Genomic DNA, 23917 nt, shown 5'->3' on the forward strand with positions numbered 1-23917 from the left:
CACGCCTGGGCGCTTTTCAGCCCACACACAGGGTAATTCTCAAACACAACCTCTATCTCTTAGCTGCAGATAGAAACAGAAACTAGTTAGAAAAATGTGATTCTCACACAGGAAAGTCAGAGCACAGAAGAGTTCAGAAGTGGGCGGTGTATGTGTTTAAAAAAAAAAAAAAATGGGTGGGAACCCCATCAGCCAAGTCTGCAGAAAAAACTAAATGAAGTCTGCCTATCTCTGGCCGGAGCCCCTCCCCTCGGTCCGCGCCGAGGAGTGTGACACAGGTGCCGCTTCCTCCGGCTGCTGAGGGTCAGGAGCGGCCGATCGCGACCCTTGCCACGGTCCCCCTGGCCGTGCCCCGCACCGGTCAGCGATGAGCACTACGCTGCCGCTGACCACGACCCAGCAAGGTGAGTACCCGCCGGGGGAGGGGCGAGGGGGGGACGGGTACCGAGGGGGCGGGGGGGGGGGCGAGCCCGAACTGTGGCCAAGGAACCCAGGGACTCTGGCTGCCGCCCGGCCTCCTGGTGGGCGAGGGACCCACACGACCGCGTCACCGAACATCGCGGGAACTCGGGCGTCGCAGCGCCCTGGGCATCGCGGGGTCGTTGTCCCCAGAGCCTGGTGCGCGGGCTCAGCGCGCCCCGGGCCTAGAGAGGCCACCTTCGTCCCCGCGGCCACCCGCTGGCTTTCTGTTTCTTTGTGTGGTGGTGGGGAAGTGCCTGTGGCCAGAACTTTTCCCCTGAGAGAATGAAGAGGGAGAGACAGATCGGTAAGCAGCGCAGAATGAAGAGGGAGAGACAGATCGGTAAGCAGCGCAGAGAGAAAGCACAAGTTGTTTTTGGGACTGCGCTGGCAGGAAGGTGGAGGCGAGTTCTGAGAAACTCGGAGTTAACTCTGCTAACTCCCGACTCCTCTCTTCTCCCAGGCGGGCGGGAACCAGCCACACGCAGATGTTGCAGGGATCGGCTCGGCTCGCCTTGACCGTTTGGGCGGTTGCAATTCTTTAGAGCCTGTTTTCTTTCTTTTTAAAACCGGCACATGTTTTCTTAAGGACAGGAAATCCCGCAGGGATTCTTTGTGATTTTCAAAAGCAATGTTCTGAAATGTTACTGGGCCTCCCCCAACATCACCCCCTCCCCCGCCATTGGGCTTTTGCAATAAACATTAAATTTTCATTTAAAAAACAAACAAGCAAACAGACCAAAAAAAAAAAAAACAAAACCAGCGTTGATCACTCCTCCCTACCCTGACTAGGTCTGATTCTTAGAAACTGTCAGAGAGGAGACTGAGTCTATAAAGTAATACATTTAGTAGTTAACAGGGTCATGATTATGGGTACTGGAGACACACTCCATTTGTTTGTCTTTTTGAAAAAAATGGTTGTGTGGCCTTAGGCAGCAAACTTGAGCCTGGGCGAGAGCCACTGGGTCTGTCTTTGTGCACCATGCGCCTCTCTGTGTACATGGCCATGTGTGTGCCCATGAGGTGCTCCGAGTTCCTCCCTGCTGGCTTTTGGACCATGTGTGCAACTTATTACAGGAACCTGAGGCCAACCAACCTCCCTTAGCTGCAGTTTCATCATCCTTTGTGGGAATAATAGGATAGTATGCCTGTTTGGATTGTGAGATTTGACACACGTCAGTGGCTCAGCATAGAGATGAACACATGTTAAGCGCTTAATAAATGTCCAGCATCTGTATCATACTGAGGATCCATGAGCTCCTGTGAGTTAGTGTTTACCTTTGTGTATGTGTCTGTGAGTGTGAGTCAGACACTAGTGAGTGTGTGTTTGTGTGAATCAGATACTATTTAGTGTGTATGTGTGTCTCGGGGCCAGTGTTGAGGGGACAGGGCACTGTGATTTTTCCAATTCAGGTACCAAGGAAGTGCGGGCCTACAATCCTTCCAGTCTGGAGAAGATGGGCATGCTCAGGGAGCCTTGCCCTCCCCCAACCCATCCACTCACCCTGCCCCTCTACAGTGGTTCTCCAGGATTCAGGTTTCAGACCTTGACCCTTGACCAATGACTGCAAACACTTCTCTTCCAGAACTGATGGAGATGCAGCCCTTACTTGCATACCATTCCAGATTACCCTTAGGATTTACTTTCTGGCAGGATCTCTGCCGTGGGAGAACCATGGAGCTCTATTTCTCACCACCGCTGCTAACTCGGGCAGGATGTGTCTATATCCTTCCTGTCTCAGTTTACATCACTACCCCACCCCCAGAGCCAGATATTACAACCGAGAGGACCTGCTGCTCCCTCCCAGCCAGGCCCCCCCTACCCAACTGGGTGCATAAACCCAAAGGCCACAATTATTGCGGAGGAGTTATGTGCAGAAATCAATCGCCTTGCCCTTGATGGAGAGGATCAGGCTCAGTGAGGAGATGGCCAGGTCTGGCAGCTTTATATAGAATGCGCTACCTCTGGCAAAAGCAGGGAGGATTGTGTTCAGTGCCAAATGACATTCCATCAGAGCTGTTGCTCAACCCCTCCAGATATCCGTGGCTTTTGGAGTCACATGGCTTTGGCACAGCCAGCAACTGGACCTTCCAAGGGTGCCAAGAGTTGGCCAGTTATTTCTGGGGACTTGCAGTGCCTCCAGGGAAATAGGAATGTGGGGTAAGAGGTGTCCTGTGCTTGCAGTGGGAGCTCACCAGCCCATCTACCATGGGGAGAGAGAGGCCCTTCACCAGCAAGGAGAAGCTGGCAACTCAAGTCAGTTTGCCTCTTTGAGTGGCAGGTATATAGTCCATCAAATACCCTTCTGAGACCCCAACCTAAACACCTTCCAAAGGGTGAGCAAACACAACACCTAAGCACAAGCCCTTAGGCACTCTTAAGCACAAGCTACAAACAAAACAAGAAAATTTAAACAATGTTTGAAGAGTTTATAATAGAAAAGGATAGTTTCTTCCCACCTCCAGGGCAGGGACTTTATAGATTTATGAGAAACTTTCTAGAAGTATTGTATGTCTCTACAATTGCTTTTTCATTTACAAAATGAAACATGTATTCTACTTCATCTTTTTTTTTTTCTTCATAAGACCATATTTTGCAGAGTATACTTTATCACCATATACAGATCCATCCTTCTTGGGGCTGCATAGTATGAATATGAATGGGTTATTTAACCAATTCCTCCAAAAATGGACATTTGGGTTGTGTACAGTCTTGATTTCTTTTTTTAACCAGACACAGTGCTGCCATGACAACCCTTGTAAGTAGGGTTTCATTTGCATATGTTTATGTACATTTAGGATACTTTCCCTCAGAATTTAATTTGGACAAAAAGTATATACATGTGAAATATTTTTAGATACTGAAAAATGCCCTTCAAAAGGTCACATGAATTTCTAACACTTTCCGACAGCCAATGAAAATGGTGTTTCCCCACATCCTCACTCACACTGTGTGGTTTTTATCTTGGCCAATCTGATGTGTAACCCATGTTGTCACTTTTAAATGTGCCTCTGTAATTACACGTGCTTTTGCACTTCTGTAAGGTACTGTGTTTCTTTTGCTGAGAAGTACCTTGTATGGCCTTTGCCCACTTCCTAGCAGGTTCCCTACCCGCAGTGAGGAAATATGCCCCAGAAGTTAAATGAAGTGCGCTGTCTCTCATGGTGAGTGAGAGGGTGGACCTGAGCCCCACAAGTGCTGTGCTGGGGAGTCAGACTTGATTGGATACCATCCCCAACACTTACTGACTTTGAGGAGATATAGGAGACCTCGGAGCTTCAGTTTTCTCATCTGTCACTGGGAATCACAACAGCTACTTCTTGGGAATCGTGTGATGAACGAGAGAATAAGGGCCTGGCGCTGTGCCCAGTGATGTGGTATTGGCAGATGTTGTTGTTAACAGAATTTAGCAAACCTGGCCTGCAGGTGCTAATCATCTCCAGTCTCCCTAGCAGAGAGCAGCTGAGTTTGCTTTTGATAATGTAACAGAAGCAATGTCAGTACCTATATGCCTAGGCCCATGGTCCAGCCTTGCCTGGGTCATTCCTCCACTGCCTGGCCTCACAGGCATATTCTTCCCTGCTTTGCAGATGAAACACTGGAGGCTGGAGAATGATGATCCTCAGGGCTTCCTGGTCCCCAGGGTACAGCCAGGCTGTGGACACAGGCTAGGAGACCCCATAGCCAACAGAGGCTAACCTGAGTGCGGCATTAGGTGCATGGGGGCCTGCTGCCCATGTGTGCCAGGCAGGGCCTTTTGCCTCCCACAGGCAATGAGAACCGTGCCCAGGAAACCAGGGCTGTGCCTTTGCACAGATGCTTAAAACCTGCCAACCACACCATAGCTTTTCATCCAGGCCTGTGGTCCAACCTCAGTCCACCACTGCTTACCATCACCCCTTCTGTGTGGTCAGGCCTGACCCACACTGGGCCAGCTGCTGCCCTCCACAGCCAGCGTGGGACATTCCCTAGTGTCCTTCCTCCTGCCTGGACCGCCCTGTCCCTCCAGCTACACCCTTACACCTGCCTGCTTCAGGCCTCCAGGCTCTCTGGGTACTGCCCCCGATACACACACCTATACCTGCTGGTCAGTTAAGGCCTCCCTGGGAACCTCCTGACATTAGAAAACCACTCACTGGGGCCCTGAGGACACTTTGCAGCCTGAGGAATTTCTGGGTCTGTCACATTTCCAGGAATTCTGACTTCTAAGAAGCTCTGTGACCCCAACTGCCCCCTACCACTTGGTGCCTAGCTCAGGAAAGTGCTCAGCCAGCAACTCAGACACGAACAGGTGACTACACAGACCACCCAGGGGCCAACACGCCTGGGCCCATGTCCATTCAAAGGTCCAAAAACACCTTTTAAAATCATCTGCTCAATAGGTCCTAATCTAAAACTTGGGCATCAGTAAATAATACATTGCAGCGGACAGAAAGTCAAACCCAAACCAATTCTAAGAACATGCTAATGGGCCCCGGGCATCACCACAAAACTCTTCTACTCTGCATTCACTGATTGGTATTTCATTTTCGCTTCCTCTGCTCCCCCACCTGCCCTCCCCATCTTTGCTCAGGGTTTCCTTCAGAGCATTACATAATCTGAACTTCTGTGGAAACACCACTTCCTGCCCTTAGTCGTTATAAACTTTAATTTGGGTACATCCTTCCAGAACAAATGTTAGTGTGCAAAATCTTAGCCGAGGGCAGATATTGTCAAGTGTCGGTTCTTTCTCTCAGGCCAGCGGGAGCATGAGCTCAAGACGCTGGGCTCCTTCACAGGCTGAACCTTGCACAACTCCCCTCACCCTCTCTCCGGCCACTGGAGAGCCTGTGTGCTGGTTCCCTGTGGTCAAAGACAGCCACTGGCCTGTCTCGCCTTGTGATCTGTATCAGAGCATCACTGGCTGCCCACCTTCCTGCTCTGAAGTCCTGCCCATCCTCTTGGCCCAACATCTTTTCCAGCTCTCATTCATGACTCTTTAGGATTGATAAATTGCTCAAGACTCAAGTGTGGAGAAGGAAATGGCAACCTACTCCAATATTCTTGCCTGGAGAATCCCACGGACAGAGGAGCCTGACAGGCTACAGTCCATGGGGTCACAAGAGTCAGACATGACCTAGCAGCTAAACCAGTGTGGATAACTCTGTGAGTTAAAAACCCTAAGGGTAGAGGCCCAGTCATTGAGAGCCCCACCCCACCCCCGCACACACAATATGGTGAGATCCACTATCTGGAGTTTGACCAGGTGACCGCAGTAAATATCAGAGAAAAGTCATCTTGAGTTTCCAGCAGGAAGGAGGGGATAAGTGCACTTGTTCTTAACAAGGTCTGGCCTCAGGGAAACTTAACCAGAGCCTGATCTGATGTGATACTGTCAGAGTCTAACTTACCTGTTGCTGCTGCTAAGTCGCTTCAGTCGTGTCCGACTCTGTGCGACCCCATAGGCGGCAGCCCACCAGGCTCCTCCATCCCTGAGGTTCTCCAGGCAAGAACACTGGAGTGGGTTGCCATTTCCTTCTCCAATGCATGAAAGTGAAAAGTGAAAGTGAAGTCCCTCAGTCGTGCCCGACTCCTAGTGACCCCATGGAGTGCAGTCTACCAGGCTCCTCCACCCGTGGGATTTTCCAGGCAAGAGTACTAGAGTGGGTTGCCATTGCCTTCTCCCTAACTGACCTGCTGCTGCTCAGTCGCTTCAGTCGTGTCCGACTCTGTGCGACCCCATAGACGGCAGCCCACCAGGCTCCCCTGTCCATGGGATTCTCCAGGCAAGAACACTGGAGTGGGTTGCCACTTCCTTCTCCATTGCATGAAAGTGAAAAGTGAAAGTGAAGTCGCTCAGTCGTGTCCGACTCCTAGTGACCCCATGGAGTGCAGCCTACCAGGCTCCTCCGCCCATGGGATTTTTCAGGCAAGAGTACTGGAGTGGGGTGCCATTGCCTTCTCCCTAACTGACCTAGAGGAAGGGAAATTCCCACCTCCAGCCCATGCTAGCCTTCCGTGCCCACCTGCAAGGAGAGAAAAACACTGAGGGACACTTGTGAAATTCACAGTCCAGAGAGACAGGCTCACTAAAGGATAGACCTCATTAGACCATAGGGTGCTCCCCTTTCCCTACCCTTCACCACCCCATCCCAATAGGTCATTTTACCCAATATATCACATCTGGCTGCCAAGAAAAATTACAAGACATACAAGAAGACAAAACACACAATTTGAAGATACAGAGCCAGCACCAGAACCAGACGTGAGAGATGTGGGAATTACCACACTGGAAATTTAAAATGACTGTGATGAGTAACTCTGTATGACACTTTTATTATAGTCTGTCTTGTATCTGCCACACCTCCCTTCTCTTATTGCCAAAGCATTGTGGCTGGTATACTCTCTGCTGCTCAGTGGACGCACCTGTGACCCTTGCTGGGTCCCTGAGGAAAGGAGCCTTGAACTGGAGGCCTTTGGGAGGAACATCAGAGAAGGCAATGGAACCCCACTCCAGTACTTTTGCCTAGACAATCCCATGGACAGAGGAGCCTGGTGGGCTGCAGTCCATGGGGTTGAGAAGAGTCGGACATGATTGAGCGACTTCACTTTCACTTTTCACTTTCATGCATTGGAGAAGGAAATGGCAACCCACTCCAATGTTCTTGCCTCGAGAATCCCAGGGACGGGGAAGCCTGGTGGGCTGCTGTCTATGGGGTCACACAGAGTCGGACACGACTGAAGCGACTTAGCAGCAGCAGCAGCAGGGAGGAACATGCTCTGGACAAGGATGCCCCATCATCTCACTGCACACATAATGTAGGTATTTTATCTCCACTGTAATGGACTGACTGGCACGTCACTTGCAGGGAGCACAGGCTGGGACCCCCACCCCCCTTCTCCTTCATACAATGCACACTTTTATGAGAGTTCAAGTATGCACCTACCAGCTGACCCTGGGCCCCGGCACATCCCCTTTGAACCCTGGAATGGAGAGTCTTCTTGTTTTATTTGTAGCTGTGGATACGTATTTCAGCCATGTCTTACAGTGAAGGGGATTGTGGTTTGCCAGATCAAAACTAGATAAATCGTCCTGCTTATCTGCCTTTTGTGCTGGGTTCCTATCTGTGACCTCTGTGTTCACTGGACACCAAAGTCTCCGGCTGTGGAAAGTCCTTTCTCTTGGGATGCTCACCATACACACAGCCTTTAGCAAGTAGGGAGTTCAAGCTCAGGTCCCTCTATTATACCTTGTGAAGCCATTTAGTGCAAATACACTTGGCTTCAATTGTCTAGTGACAAGGAGGTTAGAAGACCAGCTTTAGAGTTCAGGCTTTGGGTTTGAATGTGGATCGGCTCTGACTTGACCGTGGCCTTGAACATAGTGCTGGCCCCTTTGTTCTCAGCTCGTGGGTAAAAGTCCTGATATAAAGCCTGGTCTGCATTTATCACTGTCCCTGCCTGAGTGCTTTATGGTGTCCTCAGTGAGTTCTGGCTCACTCTCCACTGTACGGCTCCTCTCCCTGTTTGCTCATTGGCCACTGAAAATAATACCAAAGACAGGAGGCAAAGTCTACCCTGGTCCTAGGGCTCCAGATGAAGCCCTCAGACCTAGCACAGAAGTCAATTTTGCAATAGCTCTGGGATACTGTGCCCTTCTGTGCTAGGACAGCTTCCTCCAAGGGGTCTGTTCTTTCAGTATTTATCACAGAGTGGGTGAGGTAGGGCAGACAGCATGTGTTCTCTCCCACCAGCTGTGTGACTTTGAACCAACCTTTTACCCTCTGCAGCTTAGTCTTCTTAGCTAGCATCTGAGGAGAACAACCCTTGCTCCCTCAGCTTCACTGCCTGCTTAACAATAAGAGTCTTGGCTGTCTTGAGGAAGAGTAGGCTCCTTAAAATCATACATGAACGAATGGATAGAGGGATGGATGGAAGAGATGGGTGGGTGTATGGAGGGAGAGGGATGGATGGATGGGTGGGTGGAGGGATGGGGAGATGTGAAGGGCCAACCAGTGTAAACAAGTCTGATCTGCACAGAGAGTGCTGTTGGTCCCATATTCACTTGCATCTTCCCTGTCCTGTGTTAGCCCTGCCCCTCACTGGCCCACAATGGCCTCTAGCTCAGCCCGATGCCTTGCCCCTCCCAGCCCTCCTTGTGCACCCCAACCTGCGTGCACATGGGGCTCCTTCCCTCCCACCTTGGGCGGGTGCAGAGCTGGTGTCCCCTCTCTCCTGGGTGGGCCCCCTTCTCACCACTTCCGGCCTCCAACCCACACTTGAACTCCTGCGAGGAAGCTGGGCCCCTGGGAGTGACTTGTCATTTGAATAACTTTCCTTCAGCTTCTGCCAAAGTTCTCAATTTAGTGAATTCAGTTCTGCTTTGGCTGAAAATCCCGAGTTGTCTTTTTTTTTTTTTTTTTTTTAATTTGTACAATTTCTTTTTTCCCTCTTTTCCACAAATTCTATAAACTGTCCTGACCAACTGTCTCCTTGAGTCAGAGCATAAAAAATTGGCTGCACTCTGCTTAAGTTATCTCATTTCACCCTCTAGCAGCCCTACGGTGATTATTTTATCTCCATTTTGCATGTGATGATATAGAAACTCAAGAGGCAACGTGAGTTGCCGAGAGCCACCAACCACTCGCTCATGCACAGCAGGTGTTTCTACGAGGGACTCAGCCAGGGCTGCCTCACACATTAGGCACAGCACTTTGAGCTTTTAGAGAACCACAGAAAAAGGTGTTTCTTTTGCAATCAAAAGGGGAAAATGAACTTTTAAGACTAAACCTTGTATTTGTCTTTATATCAATGTCCCTCTAAAATATGATTGTTAATATGGAGGGTGGGGAGAAAGGACCCAGGAAGACAGAGCACCTAGGCCCACACAGGCCACCTGGTTCAGCCCATCCAGGCCCCAGGGCCTGGCGCCCACTGGTCCCTGCCCAGTGCCCACAGCCCTGACCCTCCTCTGCAGGGCTTCCATGTCAAATCCTCCCACTCTCCCACTCTCCAGCAGTCCTGCCCACCCCAACAAAGGCAGAGCTCCTGGGCTGCTGCCGTGGCTCCCCCATGCCTGCTCTTTGCCTCTACCCTGGGAGATTGCCAGAATCAAAAGCAAATGCTTGAGGATACCCAGAATACTCCCTTTAAAAAAAAAAAAACTTTGACGGCGCAAAAAAATTTATTTCCTCAATCACGGATCGAACCCGTGCCCCCTGCAGTGAAAACCCGGCGTCTTAACCACTGGACTGTCAGGGAAGTCCTATCTCTGTATCTCCATCTCTGTATTTCTCTTATCCTCTTGCCTTTTTCAGCCATGAAATTAGGCTGTTGTTCTTCATGTCAAAGTTTAAAAGTTTTGTCCTGTTTCACTGTGAAAAGAAGCAATTCGTGGTCATTGTAAAATTATACATAAAAAATCAAGAAGGGTGTGGGAAGAGTCTCTCTAAGCAGAGGTGACTTTCAGATACCTATGGGATAGCCAGGTGACAGGAGGAAGGCAGTTCATAAAGAGACCGGGCAGAGATACAGATGGAGGACCTCAGTGTAAGGAGTCCACCCAGTGAGGGGCCAAGGGGTGCAGCCACGAAAAGCCTGCTGGACCCATACTGATCACTGTGGATGGTGGATCTCAGCACAGGTGCAGAGGCAGGGTGGGGAGTGCAGTTGGTCACGCCCAGGGGGGATACACAGTGTACCCTGTTCAACCGGAAGATGTTACCCAGATGTTGTTTTTCAGTTGCTCAGTCGTGTCCGACTCTTTGTGACCCCATAGACTACAGCATGTCAGGCTTCCCTGTCCTTCACCATCTCCCCAGATGTAGATTTTATTAATTCCAGCTTAGAAACATGGAAACTGAGGTTCAAACAGGGCCTCACTGGGAATCACTGGAGCTGTCTGGCCGCCAGCCTGGTGTATCCATCTGCCTCTGGGATGTGGCAGATGGCATTCTGGGAGGGGCTGCCCATGACCCTGGCAGTCCAGTGGTCTGCTCGTCTCCATGTGTCCCTGAGTTTACTCTCCTGCCTTGGAAGGAAAGGCCTTTCTTTATCCACCCCACATGGGGCCAGTTGTGCTGGTTTTGCCCTCCTCAGTGAGCCCGCACCTGGCAGCCGAGCAGCTGCTGATGAAATGTTCCTTGTGCCCTGTGAGGGCTGGGCTGTGATGGTTGTACCAGCTGAGGCCAACCCACACACAGGTCCTACTCTTCCTCAGGGAGGCAGTGGGCAGCTGCCTCTCAGGGTCACTGCAAGGGCACCCAGAGAGAATAATGCCCCCACCAATTCCTGGCCAATTCCTGGAATGCCTCCACCACAGACCCACCCCTGTGTTGGCAGAGTTGTCTTTTGTTGAAATATCACCAGCCGTGGGACCATTCCAGCACTACATATTCTTCTTTGCTGCTACTGCTCTAGGTACTCTCAAATCTATTTCCTTTCTTCATTCAGGAGTCACTACTTTTTGTTTATCCATTCTGTATATAGAAGCCTACATATGCTTACCTCAACTTCCCACTCCTGAACTATTGATATTGAACTATATTCAATATCTTATGGTAAACTAGAATGAAAAAGAATATTTTAAAAGGGATGCATATATAACTTTGCTATACCAGCTGTAATTAACACAACATTGTAATCAACTATACTTCAATTTAAAAAAATAAAGAAAAAAAAGGAGGCACTACTTGCCTTCCCTGGTAGGTGAATAAAGTGAAGCTCAGAAATGTTAGGAGGGTTACACAAGCAGATGTAGTATGTGGAGCAAGGTGGGGTGTGTGTGTGTGTGTGTGTGTGTGTGTGTGTGTGTGTGTGTGTGTCTCTGATTCCCTTGGGAATACACTGTTTTTGCCACAGAAATTCACTCATCAGGTTCTTAAGTGGGGACAGGATGATGTAATGACTTTGAGGAGCTGATGCTGGGACTATAGAGTCACCAAAAGGAATGAAGGCCATCCATCCCTGAATCTCCAAAAGCAATGGCTTCCCACCTAGGGTCCCCAACCCCCCAAAATACACACATTAAAAAATAATGTCACATCTACAAATCTCCATTGCAATTATTTTCAGGAGAAATGACATTTCTACAAAATAAATGGTGAGATGAAGTCTGGAAATATGAAAGAGATAAAAAGCCCATCTGTGTAGTGGAGCTGGGTGGCCTGGCAACTCCACTCCAGGACCCCCTTGTGATTGTCACTCTCAAGTCATGGCTGGACACCAGGGGCTTCAGTAACCCAGTTTTCAGTCTCCTGGCTGCTGCATCAGAATGGCCACCTGAGGTCTCATTACTATTTGTCGTCATTGATGAAGTTTGGGGGCTTTTGGAGGGTCCTTCCATATTAGACATTTTCATCACATAAAATACTCTCACTGTGGTTAAATTGAGGAGGGCATGGCAACTCACTCCAGTAAACTTGCCTGGAGAATCCCATGGACAGAGGAGCCTGGCAGGCTGCAGTCTGGGGTCACAAAGAATCGGACACGACTGAAGCGACTTGGCATGCATGAACATACATGGTTAAATTATTTGCCTACAGCCAGACTGCAGCATACACCCAGCTGTCCATCACTTTGCCAATTAATCCACAAGAAAGGTTCTTCGAGTCTCTGTGAAGAAATCTTAAAAGTTAGAAACTATTGGGTCGGCCAAAAATTTCATTCAGGTTTTTAAACCCAAATGAACTTTTTGGCCAATACAATAGATAGATGATTCCATTAGGGAAGCAATTTATCCACAAATGTTTACTAACGACCATGTAAGCCCCTGGTTCATCAACAGAAACTCGAAGACTTCTGTGTATCCACCCTGCCCTAGGGATGCAGGAGGAGATAAAAAAAAGTCTAGACAAGATCCCTGTCCTCAGAGCATTGTTGGACTTCTTGGTGCAGCAGAACACACATCATGACAGGAATAAAAAGCATCCAAACCCCTTACTGAGAAATTTCTTAGCAACTGAATTCAGGTTCCAGATTGAATTGCCTGTGTCTTCTTCTGATTCTTCATAGCTAAATAGATATCTAGCAATTTAAAGACCAACTTAACTTCTCAAATATAAATTGCTATCTAAAATTAGTTAACATTGATAGCTAATATTAAATTATGATGTATTTCTCCTTAACTTGGCTTAGGTTTATCTTGTTGGATTAAGCCTTTGTCCTTGAAGAACTTGTCAACGCACAGCCTAAAAGTTGAGAATTATGTTTTATTTGGTGGATAAATCTGAGGACTTAAACCCAAGATGCAACCTCTTAGATAGCTCTGAAAGACTGCTCCAAAGAGGCAAAGGAAAAGCCAGGATATATAGAAGTTTTTGCAACGAAAGACCAAGTAGTTGGAACATCAAATAATCAAAAGATTACTGTTTGTCAAAGAAAACTAGACATCTTAAGTTAATGAATTCAGTACTTTTCTGTGTCTGGGAAGATGCAATAATCTAGGTTCACTGAATTAATTTCTTTGATATGCACCTTAGCTATGTGGGGCCAGTAGCCTGTGCTTTCTCATCTGGGTCTCAGAGGGGTGGCTGCAGAGCAGAGTGCTGGATGGCAGATATCCTGCTTCCATCCTAAGTTCCCTCGGGGCTTACTATCTGAGTGACTCTGATGAGATGGCTTGATGGCTGCAACATCCTTTGCTTACTGATGTGGCAGGCAATATTTTAGTTCACAGACCAACGTTCATTGTTGAGAATATTCTAACTCAGGGAATGACTGAAGTTAAGTTGAAAGAATGTTAAAATACAGAAAATAGTGCAAGTGTGTGGGGTACCTGCTGTGAGCGTGGATGATCTGATGTGTCACACGAGCTGAGCAAATGTTGGTTCAAAGTATTCTTTTCTTGTCACCGTCCTTCTCTGTGAGATGGGTCTGTGGATGGTGCCTCCTTCCTCTGGATGAAGGACAGGCTGGGAGCAGCAGGGCTGTGATTTGAACCCAGGTGCTCCAACCCCAAGGCCATCTTTTCAGCCCTGCTCAGTATCACCATTTGTATGTGTAGACACTGGAGAGTTTCAAAAGAGAACAAAATTCTCTTTCACAGGAGTGAAAGAAGGTTGGTTCCAATGGGCTTTTTAACTACGCTTATTTATATCAGGCATTGGTCGCTACTCCTAGGTCATTTCCTATTTAAGATTCTTGGAGCTTCTGAAAAGATCTTCTGGAACATGCTATTTTTAAAGAACTCATTCGAGTGAAATGACATTTGTCACTCACTGAAAAGGCACATAATGCTACAGAAAGTCAGAATACAGCTTTGAAGACATTGCAGTCAAAGACATGAAATCTATGGTTTTCCTCCAAAGTTCAGACACCCTGTGAGACTGTGTTTCTGGGCTGTTTATTTCCTTAGGCTTTAGTCTCTGGCCAACTTTTCACTGTCCTCTGTTCCTTTGGTAAAAGCCACAGGGTCACACCGCCCAGAGGCACAATTATCTGGGTTCCTGCCCTCATTGCCCTGGGGCTCTAGAAACAGAGGCCTGACTGTCTACGCAGATAAACGCAGATAAAAGGTTGACCGCTCACTGCCCTGCTTTCTGCCTGGGGTCTCCAAGGTTCTCCTTTGAGCTCCCTTGAGTGGGGCCCTCCTCTAAGAAGAAATGAACAGAGGACGGTCATTCTCCTCTGCCTTGGTTCCTGACATCTCCTGAGCCAACCAGCTCCACTCAGGAAGCCTTGTACAAATGCTTCCCAGACCTCCTCAGGCCTCCCTGGAGCAAGCCCTTGGTGTAGCCAGGCTGTGACCACTTGAATAAGCAATTTGTTCTGGTCTGGAAACTGACATCTCAGGACTCAAGATTCCCGGGAAGGTCCCTCTGTGATGAGGCCTCTCTAATCAGTGCAATTGGCCAGGGGAGCTGCACAGACTCCAGTCAGAGAGGGCAGGCCATAGCCTTCACTGCAGAGATGGCCTTGAACCTGTGCAAGGTTTAAATCAGAGGTGGGACCTGCCACTCTCATACCATGTCATCAGCCCGTTTTAACCCCACCAATAACCAGTGTAGGTGAACTTGAGTTGGTGACTCACCCTCTCTGGCCTCCAGGGCCCCGGTGCCTGCATCCTGTCATACTCATGGAGTGTTCAGGGCACAGTGAGCCATGGGTGCAGCCAGACTCTGCAATCTGTGCAAAGTGGCCACAGCAGTGGATGGTGTCCTGTGTTCTTATAGCTGATGATCTTTCAGCTTGCACCTCTCACTGCCCTGCTTTCTGCCTGGGGCCTCTCTATGGTTCTCCTTGCTCCTTTGAGCAGGGCCCTCCCCAAGAAAAAATGAGCAGAGGGTGGCCATTTGAAAGGCTGCAAACATGTCAGACCTGGGTTCAAGATGCAGCTTAGCCACTCAAGGCTCCATCCTCTTGGGCACCTTAAATGAGATGTAGGAAAGGCCCAGGCCTACCACTGAGCTACCACAATGCAAATATTAGCATGAGGGGGAAGAGAGAGGCTCAGTGACACAGAGACTTAAGCCAAGGGTTTGCAGACTAAGGCCCATAGGATGCCTCTTTTTACAAATAAAGTTTTATTGGAATGGGCTTCTTTGGTAGCTCAGCTGGTAAAGAATCTGCCTGCAATGCAGGAGACCCCGTTTCAATTCCTGGATTGGGAAGATCCCCTGGAGAAGGGAAAGGCTACCCACTCTAGTATTCTGTCCTGGAGAATTCCATGGACTGTATAGTTCATGGGTCACAAAGAGTTGGACACAACTGAGCGACTTTCACTTTCACTTTATTGGAACACAGCTGCACCCATTCGTTTGTATAAACAAACTTCCTTCAAGGGACAACAGCAGAGTTGTAGCAGAGACCACATGGTGTACAGACTATTTAGTGTGTGGCCCTTCGTCAAAAAAAGTTTCCCAACTGCTGTCTTAAACCAACAAGAGCATCTCCAGTGGCTCGAATTCTAACCCTGGAGCCCACCTGGCCCCACTGCACTTCTCTTTGGGGGAAGCCGTAGCCTCATGGATGGATGAGAAGCCACAGAAGAAAGACCTGCAGCCGAGGCTAGGGACCAGGTAGCAGCCAGGGAGGCCCATCAGGCCAGGCCTGGATTACTGGGTGAAGATTGAATGACTCATTCCCGTGACCTGATCCACCCAAGCTGCCAAGGGAAGCTTGTCCATCTTGTGGCTTTTACCTTCTTTTGCCTTCTTGTCACCTGTCCACCCCCGCCCCCATAAACATAGGCAGCTGGGGCTCTCCTATTGCCTTGCACAAAATCCTCACCCCAATTGGGCAGGTATAGGAAAAAGAGCGAAACATCAGACAAGCTGTGCCTGAACCAGCCAGCTCTCCCATCTCGTTCAGAAAACAGGGCTTCTCAGAAGGGCCCAAGCAGGCATTGGGCTAGGAGCATTGTCCTGAACCTGGTTTTGTTTTTCTTTTTTTAACTTTTTATTTTATATTGGCATATGGTTAATTAGCAATGATATGTTAGTTTCAGGTGTACAGCAGAGTGATTCAGTTATACACCTATCTGTTCTTTTTCAAATTCTTTTCCCATTTAGGTTGTTACATAATATTGACCAGAGTTCCTGTGCTATATAGTAGGTCCCTGTTGGTTGTCCATTTTAAATGAAACAATGTGTACATGTCAATTCCACACTTCTAGTCTATCCCTCCTGCTAACCCTTCCCCTCTGATAACCATAAGTTGGTTCTCAAAGTCTGTGAGTCTGTTTCTGCTTTGTAAATAAGTTCCTTTGTATCATTTTTTTTTAATTCCACATTTAAGCAATATCATATGCTAGTTCTCTTTCTCTTACTTCAGTATGGCGCTCTCTAGATCCATCCATGTTGCTACAAATGGCATCATTTCATTCTTTTAATGGCTGATTAATATTCCATTGTACATAAGTACCACATTTTCTTTACCCAACTTAGTGACATCTTTCTCCATCTCAGGAGGTTATTATCCCTCTTTTCAGATTGGATATGTTGACTCAGAGGAAAAAGTATGTCCACATTTCACCAGTTATGAGATAGTGGACCCTGAGATCAACAACAGATTCCCTGAGTCTACGCTCCTACTCTGCCTCTGCCACCGGCATCAGCAAGCTTTTTAGCCCAGCCCATGAGTGTGTTTTGAGCACCCACTGTGTGTCAGGCCCTGGGGATTTGACAGTGCACAAACCAACAGTCATCCAAAAAGAGAGCTTACATTTCAGTGGTGATGGACACAAGACCCGCAGGTAGAGTACTCAATAAGTCAGACGACGCTAAGTGTGGGGAGGAAGATCAAGCCAGAAAAGGAGAGAGGCCCAAGGGATAAGAGGTGGTGCCATTCTAAAGAGAGTGGGCAGAGAATCTTCACTGGGGAAGTTGATATTTGAGAAAGACCTAAAGGAAGCCAGGGAGCCAAACATGGGATTGAATATCTGAGAGGAGACACAAGAGGCAGAGCACAGCACATGCAGAGGTCCTGCAGTAGGACCAGGCTTGGCCTGATCGAGGAACCGATAGGAGGCAGTGCAGCGGGGAGAGGAGTGGGAAGCCGTGACTAGGAGATGAAGTCAGACAGGTAAGGCAGCAGAGGGCCAATGGGACTGTCTCCCAGCACCCGTTGTAGCAGCTGGAATTCTACCACCTTCCTGAATTTTCCCTGCCAGAAGGTTTCTCATCCCGAGTGAGGAGCCCCTCAGCATCTCTGCTAAGGCTCTAGCAAGGTTCTGAGTCAGCCGTTACACGTACTGGGGGCTGAGAAGGAGAGAAGAGGATGGCAGAGAACTCCTAAGTGATGCCTGAGATGCAGTGGTGACGGAGGCCTTCACCAGGCACCCCATTTGTGTTTATGTGTGTGTGCTCAGTCATGTCTGATTCTTTTGAGACCCCACAGACTATACCCCACCAGGTTCCTCTGTCCATGGGATTTCCCAGGCAAGAGTACTGGAGTTGGTTGCCATTTGTTCTCAGATGTCCTGGAAGATGCCTTAGTTGCAGGCCCACATGTATGCGTGAGCGCATGCACACACACACACACACACACACACACACACACACACATATGCACAGAGGTTGGCTTTCAGAGCCTCTCTGAAATTACTAGTTGCATCTTCTGGGTGGAGTTTTTCTTCAGGGCCATGCTGAGCTCTACAGGAAATGAATATGGGTATGAGGTTCCTGGCACCTGCCCTCACAGGCACTCAGGACTCTCGGGGACCAGCTAGGAGTGTTACAATGTGGGACAGAACCCCATGCAGGGCCAGAGAGGGGGACATTGCCATCTCCCTCCCAGCTCTGGGTCCACGTAAGCCCTGGGGGAAGAGTCCAGCAGAAGGCACAGAGCAGTCCCCAGGGCTGCAGGGTCTGGCCCAGCAGGGGTGGAGAAGAGAATCAGGAAAGGATGTGGACAAGGGTGCTCTCAGGCCCAAGACTCCTGGGGTCCAAGCTGCCACCTGCCTGGAAAAGGTGGTCCCCACAACACCCTCAGCCTAACCCAGAAGCTTCACACAGAAGACACAACCATCAATTCCAGCGAGGCTTCTGAAACCTGACCTCTGCCTGTGTGCACATGTGTGCTTGAGTCCCTGGTGTAGTGAAAGAGCAGCCTAGAAACACAGGCTCCATCTCGCTGATATCAGAAGGGTGATGAGACCAGTGTGGGCACCTGCAGCTCAGCTTAGAAGCCAGGATTCTACCACTTGAGTCTCTCTGCACCCCCATGTGAGAGGCACAAATTAATGCAACTGCTCACGGAGGCAAGTCCCACTAGCAGCCAGGTTCATTAGGCGGGGACAGAGGTTGAGGTTTCATCTGCTTTTTGTTTACACACTGTTGTGTTTAATCTGCTGAGCTGCCCCGGAAACCATCCGGTTAAGTGATGGGGGCCAATTAAATATGGCTCAGGAGCTCATCCTGGCTGCCTTCTGCCCTCAGATAATATCATCCCTGCACGCAAATCCAGGTGCTCTTCAAGTGACTGGCTTCTCATCTCCACGGGGACAGGCATGCTAGGCTTCGGGTCACCTGAGCACCCTTTGTACTTGGAACCTCTCGCATATACCAATGCATGGACATGTTTCTCATCTTGCCTGGTCCTCCCTGCAGCCTGGGACAGGCCAGAGGGTGTGAAGGGAGGGTCAGCCTCCCCTGAGATCTCTCTAAGCCAAGGGGCCAGGCAGGCTGTCCATGTGCCCACCAGGGAGGGGAGTGCTCTTAGACACCACTTAAATGAAGGGTCTGGGGTCCTCACAAAACTCAGTACCCTGAGTGTTCCTGGAAAAGGGACAAATGACTGTACCAAGGCCACACCAATAGCAAATAGAAGAGCCAACCCCACAGTCCAGCTGCCACTCAATTCCATAATGTCTGCACACCACAGGCTCACCTACTGGCAGGCGGTATCCTCCTCCACGCTGCTGAGTGCTTTTTGTGCTATGAACCTAGGGGACATTTTTCACTCAGCCATTAACAGTATAAAATAATACCATTTGCAGCAACATGGATGGACCGAGAGATTATCACACTAACTGAAGTAAGACAAAGACAATTACCATATGATATTGCTTATATGTGGAATCTAAAAAAAAAAGATATAAATGAATTTATTTACAAAACAAAAATAGACCCACAGACAGAAAACAAACATATGGTTACCAAATGGGAAAAGAAGGAGGGATAAATTAGAAGTTGGGGATTAATATAAGATTAATATATACACACTGCTTACGTGTATGCTAAGTCACTTCAGTCATGTCTGATTCTTTGCGACTGTTCCCCACAGGCTCCTCTGTCCATGGAATTCTCCAGGCACAAATACTGGAGTGGGCTGCCATGCCCTCCTCCAGGGGATCTTCCCAAACCACGGAACGAACTGATGTGTCTTATGTCGCCTGCATTGGCAGGCAAGTTCTTTACCGCTAGTGCCACCTAGGAAGCTCGTATATGCGTGTGTGTGTGTGTGTGTGTGTGTGTACACACATACACACATTTATATATGTAACTGAATCACTGTTCATATACCTGAAACTAACACAGCATTGTAAATCAACTAGTCCTCAATAAAAAATTAAAATCTAAGAGGATGAATGCTTCACGCTTGAACCTGGTTTGCATCCCCAACACTTGGAGAAGGAAATGGCAACCCACTCCCATATTCTTGCCTGGAGAATCCCATGGACAGAGGAGCCTAGCAGGTTACAGTCCATGGGGTCGCAAGGGTTGGACATGACTTAGTGACTAAGCCACCAAACCACCACCACCGAGACACACACACACACACACACACACACCACAGGAGACATCGCCGGCAGCACTATCAGGGAGCCATCCTCTTTGCTTTCAGCTTAGGTCCCGCTGGCTTCTGAGTGGGGTTGCCTGTGCCTGTGAATCTGCCTTGCACCAGCATCTGGCGTATAGCCTGACTGTGTCTGCATGCAAAGGCGTTCTATTTCCCCCGGGTTTTTTTTCTTCCCTTCCTTTATTCACGCGAATCTGCCTTGCACCAGCATCAGGCATACAGCCTGACTGTGTCTGCATGCAAAGGCGTTCTATTTCTCCCGGGTTTTTTTTCTTCCCTTCCTTTATTCACGCTGATGGAAATGGCTCCTTCACCCAGGTCTGCCTCTGATAAGCTCCAGACGGTTTCAAGAAAGCAGAGCGGAGCCTCTTATCAGACAGCAGCAGTGGATCTGGTGCCAGCACTGGGCGGGCCTGGTGCTGATAAAATGGGCCTGGGCCCAGCTCACCAGCTGCTTTCTCAACCTGCCCTCAGGGCCTGCCTGACCCATCAGAAGTGGGGGTTGCCAGACCCAGGAAGCTTCTTTACTTTCTTAGGCACTAGAGCTGACTCCCGGTGACCACAGGCAACAGGACCTGATAGGAAGCCACTGGGGACAGAGGTTTGGCCATGAGGCTGATGGGACAAAGGACCCCAGGAGGCTCTGACAGGACAGTGGGAGCTGGCTCCTCCCAGGGGCATATCGGGATCAAGTGTGTGGTTTGAGCCCTTCCCTGCTAGGCCCTACTGTTCCTAGTCCTGGATAAGACACCCCAAGGCTGGGGAAGGGGAGGTGTTAAGGCGTTTGGTCTAATGTGGCGTGATCACATTTGAAGTAGGTTTGCCAGACCCAAAAGCTCAGGCTGTCTGCCCCATTCCTGGGAGCTCTGGTTTGAAGGAGATCAAAGAGCTCATCCCCCGACCCCACCGCCCCACACACACCCCATTTGAAGACAGAAATTCTACTTTCAAACATTAACGTCTTTTCCTTTAAGCTTGGGTCAGTGTTAAATTTCCTGTCCTTGAGGTAGGACAGACTGGGCTAGCTGACTGTTTTGTGAAAAGTGGCTTGGCCATATGGAATCTAGAAGAATAGTACCGATGAACCTATTTGCAGGGAAGGAATGGAGACACAGACATAGAATGTCAAGAATGGACTTGACACAGCGGGGAAGAGAGAGAGTGGGACGAATTGGGAGGGTAGCATTGACATACACTATCATGTGTAAAACAGACAGCTCGTGGGAAGCTGCTGTATAACAGAGCTCTGTATAAGCTCCAGAGCCCAGCCTGGAGCTCTGTGATGACCTAGAGGGGTGGCATGGGAATGGGGAGGGAGGCTCACGTGGGAGGGCATACATATATATAATTATGACTGGTTTGCATTGTTATATGACAGAAGTCAACACAACATTGTAAAGCAAATATCCTCCAACTAAAAAAAAATTTCTTTAAGAAAAATACCTTTCCTGTAATAAGCAATAAAAATTGATTATAATATATGTAAAAAGAAAAGTGGCTTGGCCTTTCTGACCTTATTTGTCCCATTTTTAAAATGGGTTGGTCATCCCTATGTCCAGTGCCCTGCTGGGAGCACCCAGGATTTCACAGGTGGAGGGCATTTTGCCTCCACTGGTCACCAGGGTTCCACCACCAGGCTTTGCCCTACACTGGGAGACAGGGCCAGGGCCTGGCAGCTAGGTCAACAGTAGAGCCTCAGTCTGGGTTTGAATCCTGGCTCTATCCTTGGACACTGTCTCTAAGCTCCAGTCTTTTTATATTTAAAGCAGGGATGGAAACGCCAGTCTGGCAAGGTTGTTTGAGGGAGTTCAGTTCATGAGAGCTACTCGTGATTTGTGGCTGTCCCATGAGAAAGGTTTTGAATGAGAAGCATCTTGAGTGTGAGATAATGTGTGAATCCCCAGCACAGAGCAGACTCATAAAAAGCAGTAGCAGGAGCCCAGCTGATCTGCTGGCTGCCCTCTGCTCCAGGTGCTTAGGTACATGGATACGTATGAGGTTGAAGATCCCTCCAAGACAAGCAGAGACAGCAGGCTTCCATGCAGGCAGGTCCTACAGGGTCACTTGGCATCCTGGGCCAGTGACTGGATGTGCAGCCACCGAAGAGGCCTGCAGGGTGGGTGCAGAGGGGTACAGCCTGTTCTCAGATGACCTGCAAGAATGCTGTCAAAGCAAACCTCATGGGGATTTCACTGGTGGCCCAATGGTTAAGAATCCACCTTGTAACGCAGGGGACATGGATTCAGTCCCTAGTCGATGAGCTAAAATTCCACATGTCTCAGAGCAACTAAGCCTGTGTGCCACAGCTACTGAGCCCACACACTCTGGAGCCTGGGGGTCACAGCTTGAGAGTCCATATGCCACAACTAAGACCTGATACAGCCAAATAAATAATACATTTTTTAAAAGGGTTGACAGCACAGCCAGGAGGAGCAGCAGCTCCTGACTCTTAGTCCCTAAAACAGGACCACACAGGTGGTCTGCCCTGAGATGGACACCAAGCTGGAGAACTGAGACTAGAGGAACTAGAGGAACCTGATATATCAAGAAACCATCTTTCCCAGACTGAGGCTGACAACTACTCAAGGCCAGAGAAAAGGCAGACTGAGGGGCAGAGCAATAGGACCAGCCAGGGTGGCTGCTCTCATGAGCTGTGTCTACGGAAGAAACAGCAGTATTCCTCAAATCTCTCCCCTGGAATCAGTCAAAGCCTCATGTGTAATCCTGAGAGCCAGAGGACCAGCATGTATAAATGTTCTCTGTAGTGATAAAGGCAAGAGAGATGGTCTTCACACCTAGCAGCTAGTAGATGCTTGATAGAGTGTGTTTTGCGATCACTGCCAACTCCTGCTTTTGTAACTACATATCTGGATAAATTTCCTGCTGTGTTTCACTGCACTGCTGGGAGGAGCTTTCACTCAGTAAGCTTTTGATGATCACATAGATGGTCACCTACCATGTGTAGGTCACCTGGCAAAATATCAGACACCAAAAGGAAGATGCCAGAGCCCTCACTGTGCCCCAGAGTTCTTTGATGCGTTTGATGAGTCTGTCCATAGAAACAGAAGGTCACTTCCTTCCAGAAGGTCAGAACAGATGCCCTCTGCAGGTGGCACTGGACCAGTGTGGATTGATGTGTGGACATTCACCAGATAAGCCGGGTGGAGTGGACATTCCAGGCAGAGGGTACAGCAAGAGCCAGAACCTGGGGGTGCAAAATATAATTGGAGTTCATGTGACCTACAAGGGGCTGACATGGGACAGGAACGATGTGAATGTGTGAGATGACAATGCGGGAATTTGGACTGGCTTGTGGCTGTCACTCTGAGTTTAGGCCTGGGAGCTCCCAGTGGTCTCCTCTGGGTGGATCCCTATTAGGGAACTCACAGTGCATCTGTTAAGTTGACAAAAGAACTGAACAGTCCGTGGAGCTGGCATGCATTATTTGGGACATACTAAAAATTGTGTTGCTATTTATCTAGAAGTCGAATTTAACTAGCATCCTGCATTTTATAAGAACATGAGTGTTTTTCAAAGGCTCTCATGAGATGCTACTGTCCAGTCAGAGTTGAGGACCATGAGCCAGAGGCTCCTGCTGCTGTGAGCAAGCCCACTGTCTCAAGCCCCAGGCCAGGTCCCTAACTGCAAAAACTCTGAGTATATGAAGCATTCCCACTCTTAAAAACATTTTTAGGGAAGCTTTTGAGATTTCCTTCTTATTCATCCTTTCCATCTAGTTCATGGATGCCTCCCACAGCAAGTCAAAAACCTATTTTTATATAAATTTGAAAATCTGAAGCCAATTAATTTTTAATATTTTAAGTGATGCAATTGTGGAAGTGATTCAATGACTGGATATACTTAAATACAAAACAATAAATCCTTATTCATAAGGCTTATACCACTCCCAACACACATGTCTTCTTAACTACTAACCACACTCCTTCCAGAACCTCAAACTCTCTAACCTTCAAGACTCCCAGCACTGTCAAGTGTGCCTTCCTGGAGCCCCCACCTCACACCTATGCCTCCTTCCCCACGTCTATCACTCTCAGTCCGGTTGGTCTCTTATTGTGTCATGCTGATCCTTTCTTGGTAGCTCCAAAGGGCTCTTCTAAACTGAGAAGAGAGAAGACTTTCCTCTCCACTCCTGTACTACAAACTTTCTAGAGATTTTCTATAATCGCTCATCTGCTCATTGCCTACAGGAGAAGACTCAGTTTATCTAACCTCACCTTT

At 48.7% G+C, this 23917-nt stretch overlaps 1 protein-coding gene across 2 annotated transcripts in view; it reads left to right on the forward strand.

The window, feature by feature from the left end:
• The first annotated feature begins 200 nt into the window (after positions 1-200).
• GYPC (glycophorin C (Gerbich blood group)) overlaps positions 201-23917 on the forward strand; it is a 49186-nt gene continuing 25469 nt past the window's right edge. Inside the window, exon 1 of one of the 2 annotated variants that reach the window (XM_055572944.1) lies at positions 201-404. In XM_055572944.1, coding sequence (XP_055428919.1) covers positions 368-404 — 37 coding nt within the window. In that variant the 5' untranslated portion in view covers positions 201-367. The remainder of the gene's footprint in view (positions 405-23917) is intronic. The other variant, XM_055572942.1, reaches the window with a different exon arrangement.

Source organism: Bubalus kerabau, chromosome 3, assembly GCF_029407905.1.
Source record: "Bubalus kerabau isolate K-KA32 ecotype Philippines breed swamp buffalo chromosome 3, PCC_UOA_SB_1v2, whole genome shotgun sequence".
Taxonomy (NCBI): domain Eukaryota; kingdom Metazoa; phylum Chordata; class Mammalia; order Artiodactyla; family Bovidae; genus Bubalus; species Bubalus kerabau.